This window comes from Staurois parvus, unplaced genomic scaffold, assembly GCF_062004578.1.
Source record: "Staurois parvus isolate SC_StPar_1 unplaced genomic scaffold, SC_StPar_1.0 ptg000066l, whole genome shotgun sequence".
NCBI classification, from domain to species: Eukaryota; Metazoa; Chordata; class Amphibia; order Anura; family Ranidae; genus Staurois; species Staurois parvus.
This window is the reverse complement of record NW_028317862.1, coordinates 2,704,329-2,730,218: the sequence shown is the minus strand read 5'-3', so window position 1 is coordinate 2,730,218 and position 25,890 is coordinate 2,704,329. Positions and strand designations below refer to the sequence as shown.

The window sequence follows — 25,890 nt, the reverse complement described above, 5'->3', positions numbered from 1 at the left end:
ACACATGTATTGTCTAATATAGCACATGTTTGGTTACTTTATAGTGCTGGCTCACTTAATGAATATTTATCCTGAAGGATAAAATTTTATCTAGCAGCTTTTTAGGGGACTGGTTGATTGGAGGTCAGAGCGCAGGTACTGTATGATATTACGTATGCAACTAGCCTAGCTTGTAACCAGCCAGGACATCTCAGTTCCAGAACTGGCAGCCTTCGGGTAAGTAGTGAGGCCAAATTACTATGTCAATACAGGAAACAATACACTTTGCATGGAGAGAAGTATTAAATAGGTATGGAGTGATAACCTCACAACAGATTCAAAAGGGAAGTTGATATAGAATTTCAGATTTACTAACCTGTATTAAGAGGAGACGTACCATCTGATCCCCCAACAGCATAAAGAAAACCACCTAGAACTGCAACAGCCACACCTAGTCTCCTTGTACTCATAGAGGCTACACGTGTCCATTTGTTTTCCTTTGGGTCGTACCTAGCACAAAAGAATAATGAAACGTGTCCATTCTTAAACCATCTCATGTTAGACATTGAATATGAAAATGTAGAAGGTTCTACTTTTGGTACGAAAGTAATAATAGTAATATTTCTATATTTCTTTTCTCTCTGGGGGACTCAAAGTGCTTATCATATTGGTGTGGGGATCTTTGAACAGAAGAATTTGTCAGGCGTTTCTACAAGCCTAGATAAATATATGTGTCACGAGCCTGTTTTTAAAAACATCCTGAGAGGGTGCTTCCAAGACAGTGGATGGCAGTGAATTCCATATTGTGGGTGCTGCGCGACAGAATGAACAAAATATAAAGACCTTTGAAATGAGTTTGAGAACATGTCATTTTCAAGCAGGAGAGGGAGCATTTTGGAATATGGTTAACCAGAGGTTCTGTCAGATAGGCATGATCCAAGTTACCTAGGGCTTTATAGGGGAGTAGGTCGATTCCCACGAAAAAACTGCATTTAACTGGTAGTCAGAGTAAAGAGCAAAGAAGGTGATGTGGAAATGACAGCTATGTTTTTTTTTTTTCTTTCTCTCAGGCAGATCACAGTAGAGGGAATTGCATTAATCCAGTCTAAGGCTACGTTCACACTAGCCTTGTGTGCAGGTGGCAGAGAGGCGTTTGGAAAGCGTTTTTACCGCTTCCCAAACGCCTCTGCCAATTCTGCACATTACAGCACATGGTGCTGTTCTAACGGGAGCGTTTGCGTCGCGTCAAAACGGACGCCTCTGGACGAGTCAGGAGGCTTTGAAGCCTCCTATTCTTGTCTATGGTGCCGCTCCGCAAACGCCTGGCCGGCGTTTGCGGTGCGGTTGTGACGCGGTTGCGGGGCGTTTGCGGAGCGGTAACACCACTCAAACTGCATTATAGGCGTTTGTGGGGCGTTATTAACGCTCGGCAAACGCCTAGCAACCGCCGCTAAACCGCGCATGCGGCGTTTGCGGAACGTTAATAACGCTCTGCAAACGCCGGACCAACGCTTGCCAAACGCTATAGGGGCGTTTGGCAAGCGTTGGCAAAACAGCCTAGTGTGAACGAGCCCTAAAGGATACAAAAGCATGTATTAATATTGGTATACTATTCTGTGGGAATCAAATGTTTGTTTGATTCTTGAGATAGTGGAAAGAGAATCTGATGGCAGCTGAAACTCGTTGCTTAATTGATAGATCAGTGTCAGGATTATACCCAGGCTGTGCACACGGTCTGAGGACATAAGTTTGATATGCACAAAATTCAAACCAGTTCGATGTGTGTGCCACCAGTTTGATGCTAGCCTCAGCCCTCCAGTTATAAGCACTCCGTTATAGTCTGGCTTCAGTATCAGCCAGTTACAGTTCATGGACTGTTGTATGTGAGTAAGGCAGCTGTTGATCTTGGTCACAAGATCACTAATGTCTGGTTTGAAAGACAGGTAGAGTTGTTGGAAGTGAAGAGGATGAGTGTATTTCTGCGGTGATGCTTTGTAACCTTCCAGACAAGAAGGATTTGAGCCAGATGAGCACTTTACCCTGAAAACTACAGAGCGGCTTTAAACGGTCCAGTAATATGTAATGTTCCATAGAGTCAAATGCGGAACAAACATGAAGGCAAATAAAGATGAAGTATACTTTGTCTCTCTCTAGCCATCAATAGGTCCATTCGACAGTTGGATCAGTTTTTTTTGTTTGTAATGAGTTTTCTTTTTAAAATCTAGATTGAAATTTGTCAAAGATTTGTTATTTGACAGCTAGCCTTAGCTTTGCAATCACCTTTCTTGTAAATGGGAGGTTTTAATAGCAACAGCCTGAAAATGGCTTGGCTAAGTTGATGTGGGATCACCTCTGTAAAGAGACGGCACTGTGCAATTTTTTTGACAGCTGGAAAATGTTGCACTGGATGCTACTAGTGTTAGACTAGCCTGTGTGACCTAGGTCACGGTCACATTTAGTTGGACTGAGCACTCGGATGATTTCTTCTACATCAATAATATCAAAATGTTGTCTAAAGGCTTGTTGATATGAAGTCTTATTACTGGACCCTGGGTGGTCTGAACATGTTTCAAACTTAAAATGACACTAAACTCTGGTTTAAAAAAAAAAGAATTCTATTCAAGTATGCATTCTTAACTCAGAAAAGTACCTTCTATTGCTCCCCGTATCCCCCAGTTTCCTTCTTTTTTTTTGCGGCTGTCATCTGACTTCCTGTTAAATGTTAATTCTCCATGGTCCTACTGCATGTATGAACAAAGCCACCCTCTCTTGCTCACTCCTGAAATGGACTAAGGGGTTTGTAGTGTGCAAACAGCAGTGCACAGAATTGCAACTAACATGAACTGCTCGTTCCAAGCAAATGAAAGAGAGAAAACGAGAAGTTCAGCAGCTCACGACATTAGGACATTACCAGGAGGCAGAAAAACACAGTAAGAAACAAGGATATAGTTTAGTGTCATTTTAATTCCATCTCTAATTGAAGAGACTTTGTTGGCAAAGTGATAAACAAACTTTTCACACCGTTCCTATGAGAGTTTCAGACTCGGCTTTGGGTAACCAAAGTTGCACAATTCTTTCACAGTGCAAGAGAGTTGAGCAGGTCTGTTACTTGCGGTTGCATCTTTGTGTGATGGGTAGTCTGTTCTCCTTTGTAAAGCAGCTGTTTTAATGGATGATATTTTACAAGTTCCTCTTTCCTATTTCTAGTTGCTGGAAAAGCAGTAGAGAAATGCACAAGATGCTAAATGGTTAACAAAGTTAAGTGACATGTCAGATGATACTTCTTGAGTGAAGCCCAGTGCTGTCAATAGTTATAAGGAGTTTTTGCAGAAATTGAGACTGTGTCTTATCAAGGCAGGTACTGAAGTCTGAAATGTGAGCAATCTGGGATATCTATGGTCAGCACAGTCATAATGCCAGTTATTTCATGGCTTTTCCATTACAATTTAAAGCTTATTTCCCCACATAACCATGCACCTACATAATCAAAAGAGTGTGTTTGGCCAATGAAGAGTGTTCTAAGATTTAGTTTGAGTTTAAAGCAGATTGCAAAACCCCCACCTTGCTTGGAGTAGTTGCTGCATACTGCTGCTTCTTGTATGGTCCTGTATTTTCATCTAGCCATGTTTTTTTCTGTGAAGCATGACAGATCACAGGATTCAATGGCATGTGCTATGACAGTTGTCTTATTCTTTACTGATCTAGCATTGCAGAAAGTGGTTGTGATGCAGTTGGTGTCTGAATTCTTTTGCTTTTCATTTTTATGTGATTCTTTGCAGTGGGGTGAAGACTCAAGGGAGTTTGTGTTTTATTCCTCTGTTTTCTGTGCCATGGTCTGAACAGAGTTAGTATTTGATTTCTCAGCTAAGGATGGCATATACCCAAGTAACAATCAGTCTAATTATTACCTTCTGCAGTACCACCTCTAAGCTGAAGTGCCAACACCAGCTAAGAACGACGAAGCAATTTACCTAGTATCTGCTTTGACTTGCCTGTCATTTTCTGTGCTTTTTTTTTTTTTTTTTTTTTTTTTTAACTTTTGTCCAATTTACCTGCCTATTGCCAGAGCCTCCTCCAATGACTGTGGTTGTGGCTCTGGATGACAGTAGTTCAGGCCCTGTCATTTAGACTGGGTGTGATATTCAGGTACACTCCCAGCCCCACAGAAATGGACTTGAAAAATAAAGAAACATAGTACAAAAAGAAATATAGTGGCTGCAAAGTGACACATGAACAGTCAGAGTTAGGTCAAAATTCCTAATCTGCATACTAGTCCCAGTAATTAGAGAGTGCTGGAACAATTGGATCACCATTGTAGCCAAGTAATCAGTATTTTCATAAGGAGAGGTCAGCAACTGCAATCTACTGTACATACTTCCTGATGTATGATTTTCTTTAGAAATGCATACACAAGGTTCTAGCACTTTGTAAGTATTGTTTGTTTACATACATCGTTGACCATGTGGGGTTCACTTTAAGGCCTCATGCACAGAGTACTTTTTTTTTTTTTAGAAGCCAGGAGCGTTTTTGCAGAAAAAAATCCCTGACGACTATAAAAGCGTCCAATGCTTTTCCAGGCATAAAGCGCTTGGGAGTGAATTCATTTTATTTGCCATAATAATTTACTCAGGCCATTGAAATGGATTAATGCTGAAGCACTAAACGAGCCTAGTCTTAATATGCGTTTACAAGCACCAATTGTTTTTTCTGCTCAAACTCTGCTGCTTCTGGACATAATCTTAGTGTTTTTTTTTTTTATCTGCCTAAACTCTCCTGCTACTAAATGCTACTAAAAGCCAATGTGTTCATGGAAATTCAGGGGAGTTTAAAGGCAGTAAAAAAACAAAACAAGAAAAAAATACAAAAAAAAAAAAAAAATACAAAAAAAAAAAAAAAAACCACATCTGACGCCCCAAGCAGCAGTTGCATAAGTCCAGTGTGCATAAGGCTCAAGTTCTGAATTGCAAATTACTACTAAACTACATTTCTATAAGATAAAATCTCCACTAAAAATGTAAAATATGGAAGTAAAAAACTAAAAAAACGGGAAAAATCACCTTCTTCGAAGAACATGGATATTCCTAAATTATATCAAGAATGCATATTATACAAATATTACACTATAAGCTGAAGAGTCCAAATACCCAGTAAAAATACCTTTCAACAATGTTGAGGCAAGAGACACCATCTTGGCCACCCACAGCATAAAGATACCCCCCTAGAACCGCAACACCAACGCTCGTCCTGCAAGTGCTGGTAGGAGCCACATCACTGCTCCACTGGTTTGTCTTTGGGTCATATCTGTAAAAGATGAACAAGTTGTCACTGGAAATCTAATTAAAGTAGAAGTATAGAAGCAACCGCATGAGCAAATCTCCTCATGTTATTTAGTTCACCAATGAAAAAATTAAAGCAAACAAAACTGAGCAAAACACAAAAGCAAATAAAGCCTCAGCGCTTTCTAAAATGCTGTGGAGGACATTAATGCTAAACCAATCAACAATAATTTACTTACAAAGAAAAATACGAGAGTCATTCACAAGAAAATTAAACAAAAAGGTACAGCATAAGCCCTTATCTCTCACCTTTCAACACTGTTGAGGTATGAAGATCCATCATGACCACCTACTGCATAAAGAAGGTCATCCAGAACACTGACACCGACACCACATCGCCGTTTACTCATGGAAGCCACCATTCTCCATTCATTGGTCTGAGGATCATAGCGTTCAACGCTAGAAATGGCATCTCCACTGCACCAACCTCCCACTGGAAGTAAAACGATTATTTTTGTTTGTATGTAGTCAGTTGCTGAAAGCAATATAACACTGTGCAAATCAGTGCTGTGGGATGCGAAATTTCTACCCATTCAATTGCCCATAGAAAAGAAAGTCTCTTATCCAAAACTCTTCTTTGTGCGACTTCCACACCAGTCATTTAAATGCTCCCCAGATGTTTAGACCCCTCTGCAAAACTGGGTCAATTCAAGCATGTGTGCATAACCCCCAGGTGTTGCTTGCTCTTCTCTCTTCCACTCACTGTATTTCTTCCCATTCAGTATTATCTCATAGGTGTGTAAAACAAAAAACATCATCATGCAATAAAGCTTATACTCCAATCCGCAAATCCTTTACAATTGTACTCGCATGTGAAATAATCCAGTACTGCAAACCATACACTGTGCTCAATCCTCTTCTCACCACCAGGTGTCACTCACATGTATTGGATTCTCACCAGAGCTCAATGACCTCAATAGCTCCTATGCAGCACCAATCCTTCTTTCTCCTCACAAATGTCCACCTACAGTCGCCAAGTGCCTCATAAAGAAGGAGCTTAGGATAGTGTAGTAATTTGTATAAAACATTGGTATTTTACTTATCTATATGCTCACAATCACAAGGGATTCATCATATACAGTACATCTCAATCCTACCAAAGATGGCCGCACCAGGTTTGGAGATTGAAGGCTTTATTGCAAAGATATAAGAGTCTTGGATAAGAGACTTTCCTTTCTATAGGAAATTGAATGGGTAAAACTTTTTAGCAATGGAAATATGGTACATTGATTAAAAAGTTGCTGAAAGCAGATGGCAGAACATTGCCATCTGCTTATAAAAGTGATCCTGCTACAGGGCGGCTGCTGTACACTGGATCACGTATATAACAAACCAATTAGTGGGTCCCGGCCAATGCTTTATGGCCAGGACCTGCTGACAGGCTGAGTGAATGACAGAACAGAGCTCTGTGTTGACAAACAAAGAGCTCTGTACAGACAGCAGCGATGTGTGTTCTTTTTCTTCTCCCTGCAAGGGGGTAAAAACAGGCACATCGCTTAATATAAGCAGCACATACTACACACAGTACATATTGTTAGGCACACAGTTAACCTTTTGATTGCCACTATGTTAACCTCTTCCCAGCCAGTGTCATTAGTACAGTGACAGTGTATTGTATTATCACTGATCACTGTATTAATATCACTGGTGAGGTCAGTGGCAGTTAGTTCCTACAAAGTGTCAGATTACCCACCACACTATCACAGCCCCACTATAAGTCGCAGATCTCTGCCTTTACTAGTATAAAAATAAATAAATATTCCAGTATATTCACTTGCCAACTGCCCACAGTGGATGGGCAGCAGCTACAGGCAGAGCGACGTACTGGTACATCACTCAGGCTGTACTAGCAAAGGGGGCGCTGTGCTTCTCTTCCTGGTGAGCTGTGATTTGCCCACAGCTCTCACAAAGTACATGGGCCAATCACAGCACCTTGTACCATATGATTAGCTGTAGCCAATCACAGATCAGCAGTATTTTGAACTGTCATGAACCTAACCCATCCATGACAGTTCAAAGCAGGTATTGCATTACAGGAGCAATAATCTTTATTGCTCCTGCAATGCAAAGTATAAAAAAAAACCCTGATCACCCCCACAGAGTAGTAAAAAAAAATTAAATAAAAAAGATTTTTATTCATGTTTTAAAAGGTTAAAGGCTTTTTTTTTTCCTTTTTTTTTTTTTTTTTTAAAAGGTGATGTCCTGGGCACCCTTTCTAGGTGTGAGAGCGTTCACCCCCTGCTTCCCCCTTGTTGGTTCAGGGAAAGAAGAGAGAACTCCACACACTGAGCAAAACCACTACATTTTACACATACACATTAGATTAGCACATTTAACCCTTTGATCGCCCCTAGTAACCCTTTGATCACCCTTGTCACCCAGCCAGTGCCATAAGTACAGCATCAGTATATAGAATTTTTCACTGATCACTGTATTACTGCCACTAGCGACATCAAATAGCATCAGGGTCAGTTAGCACCCCTCCCAACCAGGGTCAGCTAGCATTAGATTGTCCACACACTATCACACTCCTGCAATAGGTCGCTGATCACCGACATTACTAGTATAGCGTTTGTATGAATCAATATATATATATATATATATATATATATATACACATACATACACATACATACACACACACACACACACTAGTGCATCCTTAGTATAATTTCCCCAAAATTGCAGTGTTAGCAGGATCATCCCCATTCGCTGCACTTAGCCCCTCCATTGTTTTTCACATAAAAAATTTTTTTCTTTAACCAAAAAGACATAAAAAGAAAAAACATTTTGGCCTAAATTTATGTTTTTTTTTTATTGGATATGTTTTATAGCAGAAAATGTAAAAATATTTTTTTTTTGTAATGTTTTATTTCATTTACATAATAAAGTAAATTAAAAAAAACCCAGTGGTGATCAATAACCACCAAAAGAAAGCTCTAGATGTGTGAAAAAAAATTATATAAATTTAATTTGGGTATAGTGTTGCATGACCATGCAATTGCCAGTTAAAGTAGTGCAGTGCCAAATAGCAAGAAAATAGCCTGGTCATGAAGGGAGTAAAACCTTAAGTGGATAAACAGGTACAACGTACGTAGGAGGATTTGTGTAATCTTTGTGTATCACCTGAGCATTTGGTCATATATGCATGAATGGAAATGTCTGTCACACAAAACCTTTCTTCTAACATGCATCTACTCTGCTTATATGTAGCCATTTTGCAATATGAAAGTAATAAATTAAAAAAAATAAAAAAATAAAAAAAATCAGATGACTATTTAGTTACACCACACAACTTAATATCACAAACTGCTTTAAATCAATCTTGACAATATAAAATATACCTGCAAACAGCACTTCTCCACAACGAATGGGTTTCCGAGGCCTTGTTCTGGGCCCTTGCATCAGAGGACGTTCCTGAGGCAGAAGAAGATAGTTCTTGGCTTCATCCACCAAGTCCCTATGATTTTAAAAAAAAAATTAGTTTGTTTAAAAAGCAGTACTGACTGCACAGCATTAAACTGGACATAGAGCACATTTTTTTTTTTTGATCAGCCAGTGGGCTTAACGGGAAAAAAAAAAAAAAAAAAAAACACACACATTCCTCCATCCACACAAGCGGAACACAGTGATCAGCAACTGCAGCCAATGATCAAGAAACGTTTTCCAGCATTCATAGACAGACGTCAATTCTAACAATTGACTTATGTTGAAGAGAGACAGCCACACATAAATCGAAATGTATCCAGTCCCTCCTGAACTGTCTGAATTTCAATCCATGTATGGCTAGCTTTTAAGGCGGGATGGGGGGCACTTGCACTTTAACTGGAGACCCTACCATTAACCCAATGCCCACACAGTTCTGTTTCAAAGAAAAAAAAATTACAAAGTTTGTCAGAAAATCAGTGGTAGGTGGAATAGATATTACAAGATTTTGCCAGCACTGAATGTAGGAGTTCATTATGTCACCTTGAGGAACCCTGTGTGGCCCCAAAATGTAGGCTTATTTGACTATTGTGACATTGCACTAATAAATGACTGTATATGTTTGCAAGGGAGTGCTTGTAACCTCGCCACAGTCACTGCGAGCACCCATCTACTACCAAGGTCACTGAACATCAAATAAAGTGTGGTTCTTATCCTTTTATTCATGGGAGTTCACAAAAGGTCTAAAGCAGAGGTCTACAAACTGATATCAACCAAAAAAAAAAAAAATTGCGGTGTGACAGACCTGCATTCTTCATCACTTTTAATGAGTGGATCAGATCCCACTGTTCCTACCAGAAATTTGGGACTAAGCAGAGGCAATCTGACATGTTGAAGAACCTGAGAAAAAGTGAGACAAAAGTTTATTCTTCAGTCATATAATAAACCAGAGCAAACTACTATTTATAATGTGTCAAAGTAATTAAGAGCAGTGAATGATTTGGAATTCTAGCTCTGCATAAATTGACGGCACTATAGAACTACCTGTATTAAATAATAAATACTTCAGTTTGCCGAATCCTCACCTATGCTTTCAGGTCAAAAATATACAGTAGATTCCTATCAGTACTTAAAGTGATTGTAAACCCATGTCATACTTCCCTTCTCTGTGCAGCCCCGATCCTCCTCTTTTGGGGTCCCCACCAGTTCTCCTGGCTCCTCCCCCCGCTGAATGCCCACTATAGCAAGCCACTTGCTATGGGGGCACTCGTGCATGTTCGCTCCCAAGCCAACTCTGTGTGTCAAGACACACAGAGTACGGCTCGGCTCAGCCCCACCCTCCGCACTGGCTGTGATTGACAACATCGGCTCTCACTGCTGTCTCTGAGCCTATGAGGAAGGGGAGATCTGCTGCTTTTGTGCACATCGCTGGATCGACATTGGGCTCAGGTAATTATATGGGGCACCTGCTGGTGAGGGGGGTTGTGAGTTGCACTCAGTAGGTTTTTTTACCTGAATGCAGAGATGGCAGTAAGGTAAAGAAAAACCTTCAGTCTCTAGAATCACTAAGCATTTAACTAGTGAAACTGTTAATTATTCCAGGACTTGGCAGAAAGGAAAGGTAACATTCTTGCACCAGTATTTAAGTAATTAGCATTTTTTTTAAACATCCTGCTTTTAATCATTTTGACAGCTGTGTCTGAAAATATAGAAAACATGTCTTGTACACATAAGTTTTGATGATCTGTGTTTTTTCTGGAACTGCAGAAGGGTAACTTGGATTGTAACAAGTTATATTGCGTTTGGCTCTGCTCAAAGTAGAGGTGAAAGCATATATACCCCTGTTTCCCAGAGCATTGGGGCACTGCTTATCCTGATACCAATCCAGAGGGCTAGTGAATGTAAGGAAGAGTAGCGAAGAGGGTGGAGCAGCGATCCTTTCCTCTTTACATTCACTAGCCGTTTTGTGGATTGTGGACATGAATTTTGTGTAAACATCAGCAATAAAAAAATATCCCTCTTTCCATCTCTAAGAGTTACAGGTAAGAACCAAAAGATAGCAAATACATATTAAATTGCAGAATATTTAAACTTTTATACTAAAAAAGCATGAGAATGTGCTACTAAATTACTCAAAGATAAAAACTACAAAGATTTCAGCAGATTATCACAGTCATCAGGACACAATCTTTCCATACAAAGCATACCTGTGGCAACTGCGGCCTCCGTTCTTGGATGCTGTATTTTACCCATGCCATGACTGCATTAAATACTTGTTCTTCACTGCGCACATTCAGCTCATCACTGGAAATGATATCAATCAGCTGGTTGGCTGGGAGAAGCATGAACTCCTCGCTTTCCATCACCTGGAAGGAAAGGAAGTACAACATATAAGAAAACAGTTGTTATACTAAAGAGCACCACTCCTTGGATGTGGTCTGCAATCATTTTCTTTAGACTTTCCCTTTTTTTTTTCCCACCAGTTGATTCAGTCTGTAACACATGTCCTGTCCTAGGGTAACAACGCACACTCACTGCACTGTATCCATGGAGGTGCAGCACTGTCACTCTTAGCAGCTCTTCTGAATGGACTACAATCTTCACCTCCTCTCAACTCAATAACATTGAGATGTTTTATAGTTCACAGAAAAGAACCGGTGAAAGCCGATAACATTATTTGAGATTTCAGCTTAGTGCACAGCAAGTTACAAGAACACTGGATTTCTGTCAGGATCAACAGGTATTTTATTTTATTTGCGGGGGGGGGAAATGTTCCTAGCCGGAGAAAGAACATTAATGCAGCTACTACATGTAAAGACTGTTGTGCTGATATATAATTACATTTTCTCAGATTTGAAATGTTCTTAGGTTTAGATGAACTTGAATCCTCTTTACTGCTGTGAAGTGTTAAGAGAAAGCTGCCCTTTCCAGCTAACAATGGTCCAATAACATTCATTTTTACCTCAACTCAACGAGAAAAGATACACCAAAGCTAACATTTTGATATTATGTAAATTTACTCTTGATACTTATGCGCTATGGGAGACAGGTACTTATATTTTGGCAAGGTAAATGGTTGCTATTAAAGCTTGCACAATACATGTACTACACTAAGACAAAAATCTAAAAACACATTTAATTTCATATATATATATATATATATATACACACACACACACACACACACACACACACACACACATATATATATACATACACTCAGCATAAATGAGTACACCCCCTTTTGCAAAGCAACATTTTAATCAATAGCTCAAATACAAGAACTATTTCCAAAATTTTGCTTAATAACATAACTTAGATTACAAAATCGTCAGTTGTATTTAAATTAGTTGATGCAAAAATGAATACACCCCACAACAAAACTACTACATCTAGTATTTTGTATGATTTGTAAGGACAGCACCAAGCCTTCTAGGCATCGAATGAACAAGTTGGCAACATATCGCAACATCTATTTCCATTATTCAAGAACGACTCTTTTAGAGCCTGGATGCTGGATGGAGAGTGATGCTCAACTTGTCTCTTCAGAATTCCCCATAGGTGTTCGATTGGCTTTAGAACAGGGGACGTACTTGGCCACTGAACCACTTTCACCCTGTTCTTCAGAAATGTAACAGTGGCCTTAGATGAGTGTTTTGGATCATTGTCATGTTGGAAAAAGTGCACGACGACCAAGGGCACAGAGTGATGTTAGCATCTTCTCTTTTAACATCAAGCAGTACATCTGTGAATTCATGATACCATCAATAAAATGCAGCTCTCCGACACCAGCAGCACTTATGCAGCCCCACAGAAGGACACTGCCTGCCACCACTATGTATTTTTCTTTGTACTTGTCACCTTTGCGATGCCATACAGCTTTGAAGTCATTAATTCCAAAAACATTTATCTTGGTCTCATCACTCCAGAGTAAAGAGTCCCAGTAGTCTTCTTCAGCATGGGCCCTGGCAAATTCTAGGCGGGTTTTTTTGTGCATGGGCTTAAGGAGATGCTTCCTTTGTGGATGACACCACTCTTGCCATTCTTCTGCAGTGTACGCCGTATTGTGTCACGGAAAATAATCACCCCAGTTTGGCTTTCTACTTCTTTAGCTAACTGCATTGAACTTGCATGACGATTTTTTTCAACCCTTCTCGTCAGAAGACGCTCCTGTCAAGGTGTTAACTTCCGTGGACGGCCTGGATGTCTCTGTGAGATGGTTGCAGTTCCATCTTTGTAAAATTTTGTATCACTTTTGCTACAGCATTCTGACTGATAAGTAAACCTTTGCTGATCTTTTTGTAGCCTTCATATTTCTTGTGTAAAGAAATGATTTTCTTTCTCAGGCCTTGTCACATTTCTCTTCCATGTGGTGCCATTGCTGACAGCATGAAATGGGAAGGGATTTTCTTTGTTAAGGAACTCCCTTTTATAATCACAAGTCTGCTGGACACCTGTTTAATGATTAATTAGACTCACCAGTAGTTGAATTCTTGTTAATTAGGATTTTGTTCTCTAAAATTTTGCTTTGCTTCTAAGACTTTCATTGGGGTGTATTCATTTTTGCAACATGGTCTTGAAATAATGTTAGGAAAAATAAATTATTTCTGTGTGCAAATTAATAAATCTTGTCTGCAATCAATGGAAAATGTTGATTCTGAAAGGAAAGTTAAGGTTTTCTGACAAATCTGTTGTGGTGTAATCATTTTTGCTGAGCACAGTCCATTATATATATATATATATATATACATATATATATATATATATATATATATATATATAACAGTTAATAGTAATATATCTATATATTTATCTCTATCTCAATTTACGTAGTGCTTTACAAGTACTGTACATTCATATCAGTCTCTGCCCTCCCTAGCACACATGCACATACACCAATCAACCATAACATTATGACACGCTGACAGGTACTATAAGTAACATTGATTAAAACTTTACAATAGCACTTGAAAGTGGGTGAGATATATAGGCAGCAAGTGAACATGTTGTCCTTAAAGTTTGTGTTGAAATCAGATTAATGGACAAGCGATTTGAACGATTTTGGTAAGGGCCAAATTGATATGACGAGATGACTAGGTCAGATTACCTCCAAAACTGAAGCACTTGTGGGATGTTCCTGGTCTGCAGTGGTCCAAGGAAGGAAAACTGTTGAACCACTAACAGGGTCATGGGTGGCGAAGGCTCACTGATGCACGTACTGCAGCTCAAAATGCTGAAAAGGTTAATGCTGGTTCTGGCAGAAAGTTGTTAGAACACACAGTGCAATGTAATTTGTTGTGTATGAAGCTTATGCTGCCCATGCTGACCTGTGTCCACAGCCAAAAGCTTCTACAATGGGCACACAAACATCAGAACTGGACCACGGAGCAATCGAAAAAGGTGGCCTGATCTTATGAGATCAAGAATGGTTTGAGGAACACAACAAAGAATTTGAGGTGATGACTTGGCCTCCAAATTCTCCAGATCTCAATCTTATTGAGCTTCTGTGAGATGCACTGAAAAAAAAGTCAGATCCATGTAGGTCCCAGCTCACAACTCACAAGACTTAAAAATATCTGCAAATGACAGCTTGGTGCCAGATACTACAGCATACCTTCAGGGATCTAGTGGAGTCCATGTATTGATGGTTTACAGTGGGTGATCATAATTTTATGACTGATCAGTGTACACACATACTTGAGCCAATTTTAGGATTGATCCACACCAGATGCAGTCCAGTGCATTTTTTGGCATCAAAAATGCATGCACACTGTTTTACATGTATTCAAATGGCCCTAGTCCACACCAATGTATTTCAGTGCAGTGAACAAAAGCAGAACATGCTGCATTTTTTCAGTATGGAATGCATTTGGAACATGGCAAAATGCACACCAAAACGTATGTAAACACACCTGAAATGCATCGGAACACAGGCATCATGAAACGAGATGAAGAAAAAAAAAAAAGAAAAAAAAAAAAACACATCAGCGCATGCAGAAACACTTCCGGAATGCAGAAATTGTGGTGTGAACAGGCCCTTAGACAATAGCCAATTACCGAGCCAGCATGTCTTTGCAGTGTGGGAAGAAACTGGCCAGAGGAATACCCAGAGGAAGCCCATGCAAAGTAGTGTAGTGGCTAGGATTCAAACCTGTGACTCTAGTGTGGAAGTGCTAACAACTAACACACTGTGCAGCCATATGACGCTTACTAATCAAAGCTGGAGAAAAGAAGCTGTAAATAGGGTATGGATATGACCACTTAGAAATGATTAGGCTGAATCAGTGTATGACAGAGTCCGTCCACCCAAAATGGATATATCAGGTTTAGTCAGGTTATTCTATTTGGGATATTAAAGGAGAAGTACAGCCAAAGCAATTTTGGCTGTACTTCTCCTTTGGATCACAGGAGTGCGGTTCGTTCTTCACTCCTGTGACCTGTTTTCAGCTGACAACGGACTGAAGTCTGCTGCTGGTTGACGTTACTCAGCTGGTCCAGGCTGGGGAAAGATCCCGACTTCAAAGTCGGGATCCACTCCAGAGTCTGGAGAGGCACCTGGCTCAGCCTCTCAGTGAAGCGCTGAGCGCCTGAGCCAGCCGCTCCCTCTCCCTCCAATGGTGAGCATGGGAGGGTGTGCAGAGCAGAGAGCAGTGACTGACAGTCCCACTCTCTGCTCAGAGTGGCTGTGAGAACTCAGCGGTCGTGTGATCGCTGAGTACTCACCCTTAGAGCCGGCGAGGGACTGATGCTGCATCCCCCCAGGTAAGCATGAATAGGGGGAAAAAAAGCTCTAATTCTCTTTTAACTACATGGAAAGCATGGAAAGGGGGAGGGGGGTTCCTTGACTGATATTACCTTTAGAAAAAGGAAAAAACACATATTAAAAGGATACGTTCACCTTTGTAAAAAATAAAAAAAAATAAAAAAAAAAAACGCACATATTTTTGCAGGTAAAAGAAAAAAAAAATGTGCATTTATTTTTTTTACATTTCAGTCTGTAAAGAATTGCAGCTGGGATCATCAGGCAGAGCAGGAAGTTACTAAATGACAGGAAGGATCAATAAACCACCTAGAGTGCTCACCAGTGCCCTTGTAGGTCATTGAGAACTACGAGCTGTCAGCTGCAAAGGCTGACAGTAGTTCTAGTTCATCCATTCACAGAGCTCTGTGAATAACGCAGCCAGGTGGGTGGGAGAGAAGATCTCTGGCTTGCTGTCAAGGGGAGGCAGCGGATCGGGAGGGGGGGAAGAGAGGCTGCAGGATTGGTAACATGTTACATGTTTCACTCTAAAAAAGGGTGGAACATGTAAATTGTCCTATAGGTAAACTTGAAGAAGTCATGTATTTACAGAAATGTATTAGATGTAAGTTTAATAGAAAATATTTTTACTGAAAGTATTGCAATTCCCTGCTCACCAGAAACCAGGCAGAGGCAGCATTAGCAAAGATCATGCCCCACTGATTTACTCAATATTGTTAGTCTAATGATCACAGAAATGGAAGTCACATGGAGGACTTGGGCTGCATCCGCATCTGCGCATTCTGGAAATGTGAATTTCTGCTCACATTTGGGAACACGCAATAAAGGAGAGTTGTGCTTGTGGTGCCATTTATTCTTAATGACATCCCAAGCACGGCCAGCACTCGAGCATTTTTGCATGCAGTAAAACACTGCACGAAGCTCTACGCCTGAAAAGGTGCAGGAGCTTCTTTGGCAGGTTTGTCAAGCATAGGGCAGTTCTTTCAAGTAAATGGGCGGCCCTGTGTGTATCGCACGAAAACACGCAAAAAGAATGTACATTCCCACTATGATTGGTGTGAATGAGGCCTAAATACCCTGCTGCCCACTTACTGTGAATACAGCAGCTTGGGAGTGTATCCTAAACCGATATGTACTACTTAGCAACAATGGAGGTCCTGGACCTAAATATGTAGTTACCTGGATCACCAGGAAGCAGGGTGGATAAAAATCAATGATAAAAAAAAAAAAAAAAAATTGGATTTTTTTGATTTAAATCGGATTTTTTTGATTTAAATAGGATTTTTAAATAAAATGCTTTTTGAGGAAAATATATTACCATCCAAAGGTTATTCCATCATGAAATAAAGATTAGTTTTTTTAATTATGTAGAATAAGGCTATATGTTTAATTCTTTTGGTAAATAAATTCCATTAGTCCATTCACAATGTCATGCTCTTCCAGAGGTTGTTGTAAGATTATTGGGCAGTTTCTCTGCCTACAAGATATTATCACAGATGCTTGGTTTACTTTTGCAGTTCTCAAAACTGAATTTGACTCAGCGGAGATCACATGCCTCTTCTTCACAGCAAAAATGTTAGAACATGAACAGAGTTAAGAAAAAGACCTTAATCCTAACTTCTACAAACCTATGAATACACAATCAACCCCTTCAGTGCTAAGTTTCAAGAAGTTCAGTGAATAGAATAGAAACAATATTTTTCTGATTGTTTGGAGTGGAATAGATCTGCACAAGAAGAAAGTGAAACCAAGTATGAGGAGGAAGGGGCTGACAGTCTAAGTTTCCTAAAATATATATATTTTGTTTAGCCAAATTAGTTAACAAACATGGATGTTTGTTTAAGCAAACAAAATATGCTGGAATGTTATTGTTTCAGATGAATAAATCTATTTAAATTATTGTTATGAAGGTAATGATTATTTTTTCTCCTTCCTAAGTACAACAGAAAAGTTGTCCAAATATGAATGATTAACCTATTAAACTGGGGATAAAAAAACTAATATGAAAAGTTGTTATTCTAAAAATCTTCATCTACTTGCATATTAAAGTTATACCAGCAAGAATTAGTCTTTATGTAGAAAACTAGGATTTAAATCAAGCCTTACTGACTAGTGATTTAAATCGTGATTTAAATCAGTTTGATTTAAATCTAATCCACCCTGCCAGGAAGGCTAAACAAAAAATATTTTCACAGGTAAAATGTAAAAGGACAAGTAAATATTTCACATATTTAAAAATAATCATCTATTTTCTGAAGCAGTTTATATGCATAGATAACGTTACACCAAGATTTACTGACTAATAAAATGTTTTATTTTTTTCCTTGAGGAGCTAGATTCCTGACTGAAATTCCCATGATGACGCACTAGGACAAACCATAGGCACTTAAAGGCCTTTAAGACATTTAATATTTGTCCAGGTGGTATATGTATACAGTCCTATGTAAACAAGTTTAGGAATCTATGTTAGCCGTTAGAAGAATGACAAATCTGCGAGGGTGTCAGCTGTCTTCGCAACTCAATCGTCTGCTCTCTAATGCCTGTCATCTCATCCAGAATATACTGCATACACATCCATACTTGTGAATTACAGGAAAACTGGCACTGAGAAGGAAGAAAAACAATGCCATGAGAACAATACCACAAGAAAGGGTTTTAACAAGTGAGAATGCACACCTACTATGGGTTTATTTTTATGTTCTGATAAAAATTAGATTTCTCTTATGCACATGACAAACAGCAGAATTATTAAGGGTGACCATTGCTATTATGTGTAAAATGTGTACACTTTATAAAGTTCAAAACCACATACTTGCAAAAATAAAAACAAAAAAAAAACAACACACAAAAACACATTTTCAGTATAGGATGGGGATGGTTGTTGGTACCCTCATCAGCCCTATGCCGGAATCCTAATGTGGAGAACCAGGGTACTCCTTCTATCCTTAAGCCCACATTTCAACATGGAGGACCAGGGGTACCCCTTCTAGTTCTTTGCTTCAATCCAAATATGGAGGATTAGGGGTACCCCCCTTTAGGCCCATGTGTGAATCCCAATACGGAGGACCAAGGTACCCATTTAGCTCCATGCTATAATATCACCATGAAGGACTACAATTCCCATTTCAGTCCTATACCCCTTTCAGCCCCAAGCCAAACTCCCAATATGAAGGACAGTGGTACCTTTTTAGCTCAGTGCCAAAATTCCCAACATGGAGGTCCAGAGACATTCTCTGCATGGGTTGCCATATATCTATCCCTAATATACTGTAGCTCAGGATCTCCACCCCATCCCGATCTCTCTCCAATTTGGGTTTATTTTACACAATGCATTTGGCCTGTGGGAATTGTGTTAGTATGTTTTTGGCATGTTTTAATGCCAATATACTTTTTTTTTAATTGGGTAATTAACTAGGCCTTTGCATCCCTTTTTTATTCTTTTATTTAGTAGTGAGATTTAACCAGTTCAGAATAGTGGTACATTAGCAAAGCATTTCCATGCAACACAAGATGCTGATGAGCTTCCTACATTAAACGCACTACTTTGCCTCAACATCAACGCACTACAGGGCCTCAACTTTTTATACTCATTTACTGGAGTAACTAGACTTACAACTAATTGACACATTTACAAGCAATTAAACATTAAAAAGCAATTCTGATGCATAAACCTGTTTAACTAAGTAATTGAGAAAATAAACCAATAAAAAAAACTTTTCACAGCCAAACTTTTGTTGAGCAAATTTCAAACTTTTTTTTTTTTTTATACGTGTACTAGACTTTTGAAAACAAAACTTCTAAATAACAATGCTACTCAGATTAAAATAAAAACAATTTGCCAGAAAACAAAAGGCAAAGCCAGGCTTGAATCATTCTGCACAGATTACTGTAATCTGTCTTCACAAAGCTGTAAGCAGAAGAACATGGCAAGAATGTCCTCTAAAGGAAAGCAAAAAAACTTCACACACAGAAGAATTTGTCTCACTTTAACAGTTTTTCCAATATAGAACGAATGAATAAATGAATGAATGGAGACCATTGATCTCATTTGATCAAAGTTGACACAACATGTGAATGTGATCTGATCAATGTAAATATTCTTATCTGTGTGTGCTCATGCTTGTAAATTACTTGGTACTTTGTTGCAGGAATATCTAGCTCTTCTAGTTCAATAAAACAATCATGTAGTGTGCCAAGAAAAACTTGTCATAAATGGGTCACATGACTGCTGTCAACAAGCACTGTGGAATGGCCAAAACATGCCATTAGCTCAAAAGACCTGGTTTATTTACCTTTATTATGAAAGCAACGATAGCGGAGGATTTTTTGATGGTGGCATCATATGAGATAAACAATACCCAATTTATAGGTAGCTTTAGGACAGGGACACTTTATTTTTTGCAGCATGGCCAAAACTTATTTGGGAAATCAGGACCAGACTGTACAGAAACTGTAACACATTTGGGGAATGTTGTTCTGGAAATCATAATATAATAGGCGACATATAAAGTTTGTGTATACAGCAGGGGCGGACTGACCATTTAGAAACTCGGGCACTGCCTGAGGGCCTGGGGTCAGTAGGGGGCCCCATGAGATGCCCCTGGTACCTTTTTCATAGGCTTTGAGTTTGGGCAAGGACACAGGGGCCCCATGATCCCCTATTGCCCGGGGGCCCCATGAGTTGTCAGTCCACCCCTGGTATACAGTAGGTCTTTAATAATTCTTAATTTTAGAATATTTTCTTTGTGTTAAAGAAAAAACTATACTATCACAAATGTCAAAAATATTGTAAAAAAGGAAAGTATCATTTTTCTTTAAATATAATTTGAAAGCTTACAGACTATTTTACTTTTTGATCCCATTTTTTGAATCAAACTTTTTTTATTACAAATAAAATAATGAATAGCACATTCATGGCACTCAGTTTGAAAAATATTCTGGGATTTCTTATAGCAGCCATCCCCAGCAGTGTCTGCATGCTTGTTGGCAGCCTGTATAAACACTTAGGGGTTGGTGTATAATGAAGAGTGGATATCGCCATTGTTTTAAACTGCTGTGCTATGCACAATGCCGTCCATCCCATTCAAAAATCAGGTTGTTGTGTATAAGCCTCTAAGCCAATGTTCTCATCGCCTAACAGAATAGAAAGAGCTGAGCAACTGGAGAAGAGCTGTCATGTGACTTTGACAGGTCACATGTTTGGGCTCTACTCCCAGGTTTTACAACACAAAACTTTCATTTAGTTCTGTTGCAATCCGCTAACTTCAGAGACCCAAATCCAGTGGAATTCAGAGCACATTTGTTAAGCCCAGATCAAAAGATTGAGACAATTCCAAAATGACCAGAGAACACTTCAGTTATGGACAACTTTAACTGCAGCCCGCTTTTTAGATGAGGTGGCTTGTACAAGCGGCAGTAAGCACCCTACAATGTAATAGACTTTTAAAAATAAGATTGTCACCTGATCCTTACACAGAAAGCATACTAGGCGTATGGGGAACATATATCAAAGAGCTGAAGCTCTGTACCTACATCCCTTAGTCAGAACCTTTAACCAAAGAACATTTTTACCCCTAACCATCTCACTACCCACTTGTGAGTAAGCAGACTTATATAGAATATTATGTAAGATTTGACCGAACTTGATACTAAACTTTCAACATTCCTATTTATTGTTTTGCCTAGATGCGGCAGGTGGCAGTCGGTGGCAACTACCGTCTGCTATAGTCCACTGCAGCCCTCCAAGCTTCCTCACAGGGGACGTCATTCAGCAAGAATATGCATTTGTTTATCTTATGATGTAATATACAATATATTGCCAAAAGTATTGGTCGGCCTGCCTTTACAGGCACATAAACATTAATGGCATCCCACTTTTAGTCTGTAGAGTTCAATATTGAGATGGACCACCCTTTGCAGCTACAACAGCTTCACCTCTTCTGGGAAGGCTGTCCACAAGGTTTAGGAGTGTGTCTATGGGAATGTTTGACCATTCTTCCAGAAGAGCATTTGTGAGGTCAGGCACTGATGTAGGACGAGAAGGCCTGGCTCGCAGTCCCCGTTCTAATTCATTCCAAAGGTGTTATATGGGGTTGAGGTCAGGAACACTTCCTCTGCCCCAAACTCGCTCATCCATGTCTTTATAGACCTTGCTTTGTGCACGGACGCACAGTCATGTTGGAACAGGAAGTGACCATCCCCCAAACTGTTCCAACAAAGTTGGGAGCAGGAAATTGTCCAAAATGTCTTGGCATGCTAACACCTTAAGAGTTCCCTTCAAAGAAACTAAGAACCCAAGCCCAACTCCTGAAAAACAGCCCCACACCATAATCCCCCTCCACCAAACTTTACATTTGGCACAGAGTCCAGTGGCGGCATGCTTTATACCACTGCATCCGACGCTTTGCACTGCACTTGGTGGTGTAAGGCTTTGATGTAGCTACTCAGTCATGGAAACTCATTCCATGAAGCTCTCTACACACTGTTGTTGTGCTAATCTGAAAGCCACAGGAAGTTTGTAGGTCTTTAGCTATTGACTCTGCAGACATTTGGCAGCTTCTGTGCTCTTCAGCATGTGCTGACCCGGCTCTGTAATTTTACGTGGCCTACCACTTTGTGGCTGAGTTGCTGCTGCTCCCAGTTGCTTCCACTTTGTCATAATACTAACAATTGACCGTGGAATATTTAGTAGCAAGGACATTTCATGGATGGACTTATTGCACAGGTGGCAACCTATCACGGTACCACGCTTGAATTCACCGAGCTCCTAAGAGCAACCCATTCTTTCAGAAATGTTTGTAGAAGCAGTCTGCATATCTAGGTGCTTGATTTTATACACCTGTGGCCATGGAGGTGATTTGAACACCTGAATCCAATGATTTGGAGGGGTGTTCCAATACTTTTGGCAATATAGTGCATGTCTGCCTAGGTAGAGGTTGATAATATGAAAGTAGTTTTTGAATGATGGCTATAGGATTATGTCATGAGCACCAATATATTAAAGCAGAATGTCTAACTATCAATGTTAACATACAATTTACAGAAACCCCTCCATATCGCTTGATGAAATGAACGTTGATCCAAGAAACAGGTAGATAGTCCTGCCCCTTGCCTCACTTCCAACATGACATTTGTGGATTTCTTTATTTGAATCACTAGAATTATCACTGAAAAGAGGTAAACACAGCGGAACTAAACTCTTCTACCCTTAACACCCAGGGAAGCTGCCATCTTAGCTTCTGTCTGAAGCTGCAGTTGCCATGATCCTGCACATGTGATCAGTTATGAAACCAGCCATTTGATGGCTTGACAGGTCGGTTTACAGTACAAGCACATGTGGCAGTTATTCACAGAATGCCTTGAATTTAACTTTTGGAAGTGGGTTTAGTTTTGCGTTAATGAACTAAGAGTAGGAGGTGTTTAATATTAGGTGGTTACATGTAGATTTTCTTGTGCCAATCTCTTTTTAACAAGGTTTCATAGACATGTAATAAAAATGTGTACAGTGGTTATATATGCCTCATTACTGGCACACTGAAGCATATAATGACCATATGGAGTACCACTACTAAAGTCCATTTAAAAAAAAAAAAAAGTTGCCCGATCCTTAGACTGATGTCTGTGAGTGGCACAGGAATGGCTCTAGGATACAACTGTAGACGTTTATGTGCCTTGCTAGCGTTTTCCAGTTGGACAACCAACTTCCTTTTTTGGCTTAGGGATGCGGGACTGTCATCTGTGCACCCAGGAATGGAAAGTATAGCTAATGTTCTGGAGGGCAAGTCATTCTGTGCCTGCCGATATGGTTACAACTGTATAGAAAAACAAATAGTTCTGTTGTATCAGATTTTTGGCCACATATGTGGGAGGATGACCATGAGCGCTATATTGCTCAGAGACAGTCCGCTTTACCGCATTTAGGCTCCATGCACACCGGCTTAAAAAATGCTGCTCCTAGAGTTTAGCGTTTTGCCTGTAGAAGCAACTGTTACCTTATGTGTCAATGCCCTTTAGGTTGTTTAGAAGTAAACCTTTTTAAGTTTTTAGGAGCAGTTTTCTGAGAAAAAAAAAAGCAAATGCTCCTAAGCGCTAGTTAAAAAAAAAAAAAACGCTCAAAATTAGCGTTTTTTTCTGCCAAGAGCACTAGCGTTTTTTTAAGCCAGTGTGCACGGACCCTGAACATATTTAAAACACAAATTTTACATACCAGTACCAGAGAAACACTTTTGTCCTTACTTATCTGTCAGGTACCAGCTCCAATTAGCAGGGGACATTTAACAGCCTGAAGATCCTCTGACAACTTGAAAGTCATATTCTTAAACTGTTGTCGGAAAGTATAAGCAAAACTTGTAGAGACACACATGAGAGTATCTCCTGATTAGTGTTTACTTCCAAAGAGCAAATGGCTTCTGTCATTGAGTGTTTGTAAGAGTTCAGCTAGATAAGCTGGAAACATTTTTGCAATGGTCAGCAACACACATACATATCACACAAAAAATATATAGCCAAGCTTAAGTAATGGTGTCATGTGCACACATGATGTATGCAACAACTGCCAAGTTCACATAGACTCACCACAATATACAAATTCAACCAAAGAGTCAAAAGATCATTGGGTTCCCCTTAAAACAACAGAAAGGGCTCAAGAAATTTAGCACAGTTATAATTTCAGATGCACTGCATACCCTAGCCCTCAACGAAGATGCATGTGATCACGGAATAAAAAATACACACAGTTATGGGCCTTAAACAACTATCCCAACAATCAGCATGCATATTGCACCATAATAAAAAATTGAACAATTATTCAAAATGGCCATCACACAACTAACAATGCTCAACAGTAATAGGTGAATAGTTAACAATATATAATAGATGCAAAATGATATGATTATTGTATGGAAGTTAAAACACAGAAAACTGCAGCTAAATTAAATTTATTGACAGAAAGCAAATGCACTAGGAACTCGAATACCCCAAAATATATTTACCAAAAGCCACAGTGTCCCCATAACTGCTTGCACCTCCGCTGGCTGCAGTCAGTCCTGACTCCTGAAATGGCATATGAATCGAGCATGCCTATCAGAATTCTGGTTTGATCTCTAAATAGATGTGGAAAGGAGGAAGGGGGGGGTGCGTACACGCACACACACAGGCAAACACACACAAGTGGTCCTACTCTTTCCAACCTAGAAACTGATATCACAAGCATGGCAGAAGCCATCTGAGAGCTTGACTGAAAACCCACCTGGGACTCTGGCAGTGGTACGCAAATTAGAAGTCACAGTATACCATGGGAAAAGATTAACTGCTTCCCATAAGAGGGTCCTGCAAGTACCATACTCATTTCTGCAATACTCAAGACAAGTAACAAGCTATCCACTAAAAGAAGCTTACATTTGTAAAAAGAAAAAAAATCAATATAGGTAGAAAAAGACAAAAGTGTATTATGGTTTTTAATACTATATTTTTGCACATGTGCACACAATATGTACAGACATCACTGTGAAAACTCAGATGTCAACAGTAAAAAAGAATGCAATGCTGATTTGATTTGCCTTTGCAATCCAATTCAGAGGGCGGTTATCTACAAAACACAAACCTTTTCGAGTATGGGATTTCTTCTGGTTAATTTTGTAGAAACAGATACATCTGTCCAAACAAACATATGAACTATTTCTTTCCTGGGATTAAGCAGTAAACTGAATGGGGAGAGCAGCAATTAAAACAAAACTGAATTTCAGAGTTTTTTTTTTAGGGTGTAACACAAAAGTAGCAATCGGAATAATGGACCTGGCATAATTTGTGCATATTATTTTTCAGGGTTGGAGTTCAGCAGCTAGACTAAGCAAAGATGATGGATAAAAGAAAAAAAACAATTATTTTATTTCCTGGGTGCAATAGCATGAAAGTATTATCTGAAGCCTGGACCAAGTAGGGAGGCCAATTTATTACACACCAAAATGTTCTCTGGTGTTCAAGCAACGAAAAATGAAGGAAACCAAATGGTTTGCTACAAATATTCTTCTAAAAACGTACAGTTAGGTCCATATATATTTGAAAAAAAGGCACAATTTTTTTTTTTTTTTTTTTTTAAGGTATCTGGCTATAGGCCGGGCGGGAACCTGTAAAAGGATACAGTTTGGTCCATACGTATTTGGCACAATTTGTGTTTTTCAGGTACTGACCAAAACATATTCAAGCTATAGTTATATAATGGATATGGGTTGAAAGTGCACACTCTCAGGTTTAATTTGAGGGTATGTACATCCAAATTGGAGGAAGGGTTTAGGAATTACAGCTCTTAAGAATATCCTTCCCCCTTTTTTTCATGGCCAGGTATGGGCTACTCCTGTGTTATTTCTTCATCAATTAAGCAGGTAAAAGGTC

At 39.4% G+C, this 25,890-nt stretch overlaps 1 protein-coding gene across 2 annotated transcripts in view; it reads right to left on the bottom strand.

Moving 5' to 3' along the window:
- KLHL20 (kelch like family member 20) overlaps positions 1 to 25,890 on the bottom strand; it is a 79,361-nt gene that overhangs the window by 18,683 nt on the left and 34,788 nt on the right. For both annotated transcript variants that reach the window (XM_089668886.1, XM_089668887.1), the window contains 6 exons: positions 10,949 to 11,107; positions 9,547 to 9,641; positions 8,660 to 8,775; positions 5,565 to 5,748; positions 5,137 to 5,280; positions 356 to 489 (listed from right to left, as the gene is read on the bottom strand). In XM_089668886.1, the coding sequence (XP_089525012.1) occupies positions 356 to 489; positions 5,137 to 5,280; positions 5,565 to 5,748; positions 8,660 to 8,775; positions 9,547 to 9,641; positions 10,949 to 11,107 (832 nt within the window). The remainder of the gene's footprint in view (positions 1 to 355; positions 490 to 5,136; positions 5,281 to 5,564; positions 5,749 to 8,659; positions 8,776 to 9,546; positions 9,642 to 10,948; positions 11,108 to 25,890) is intronic.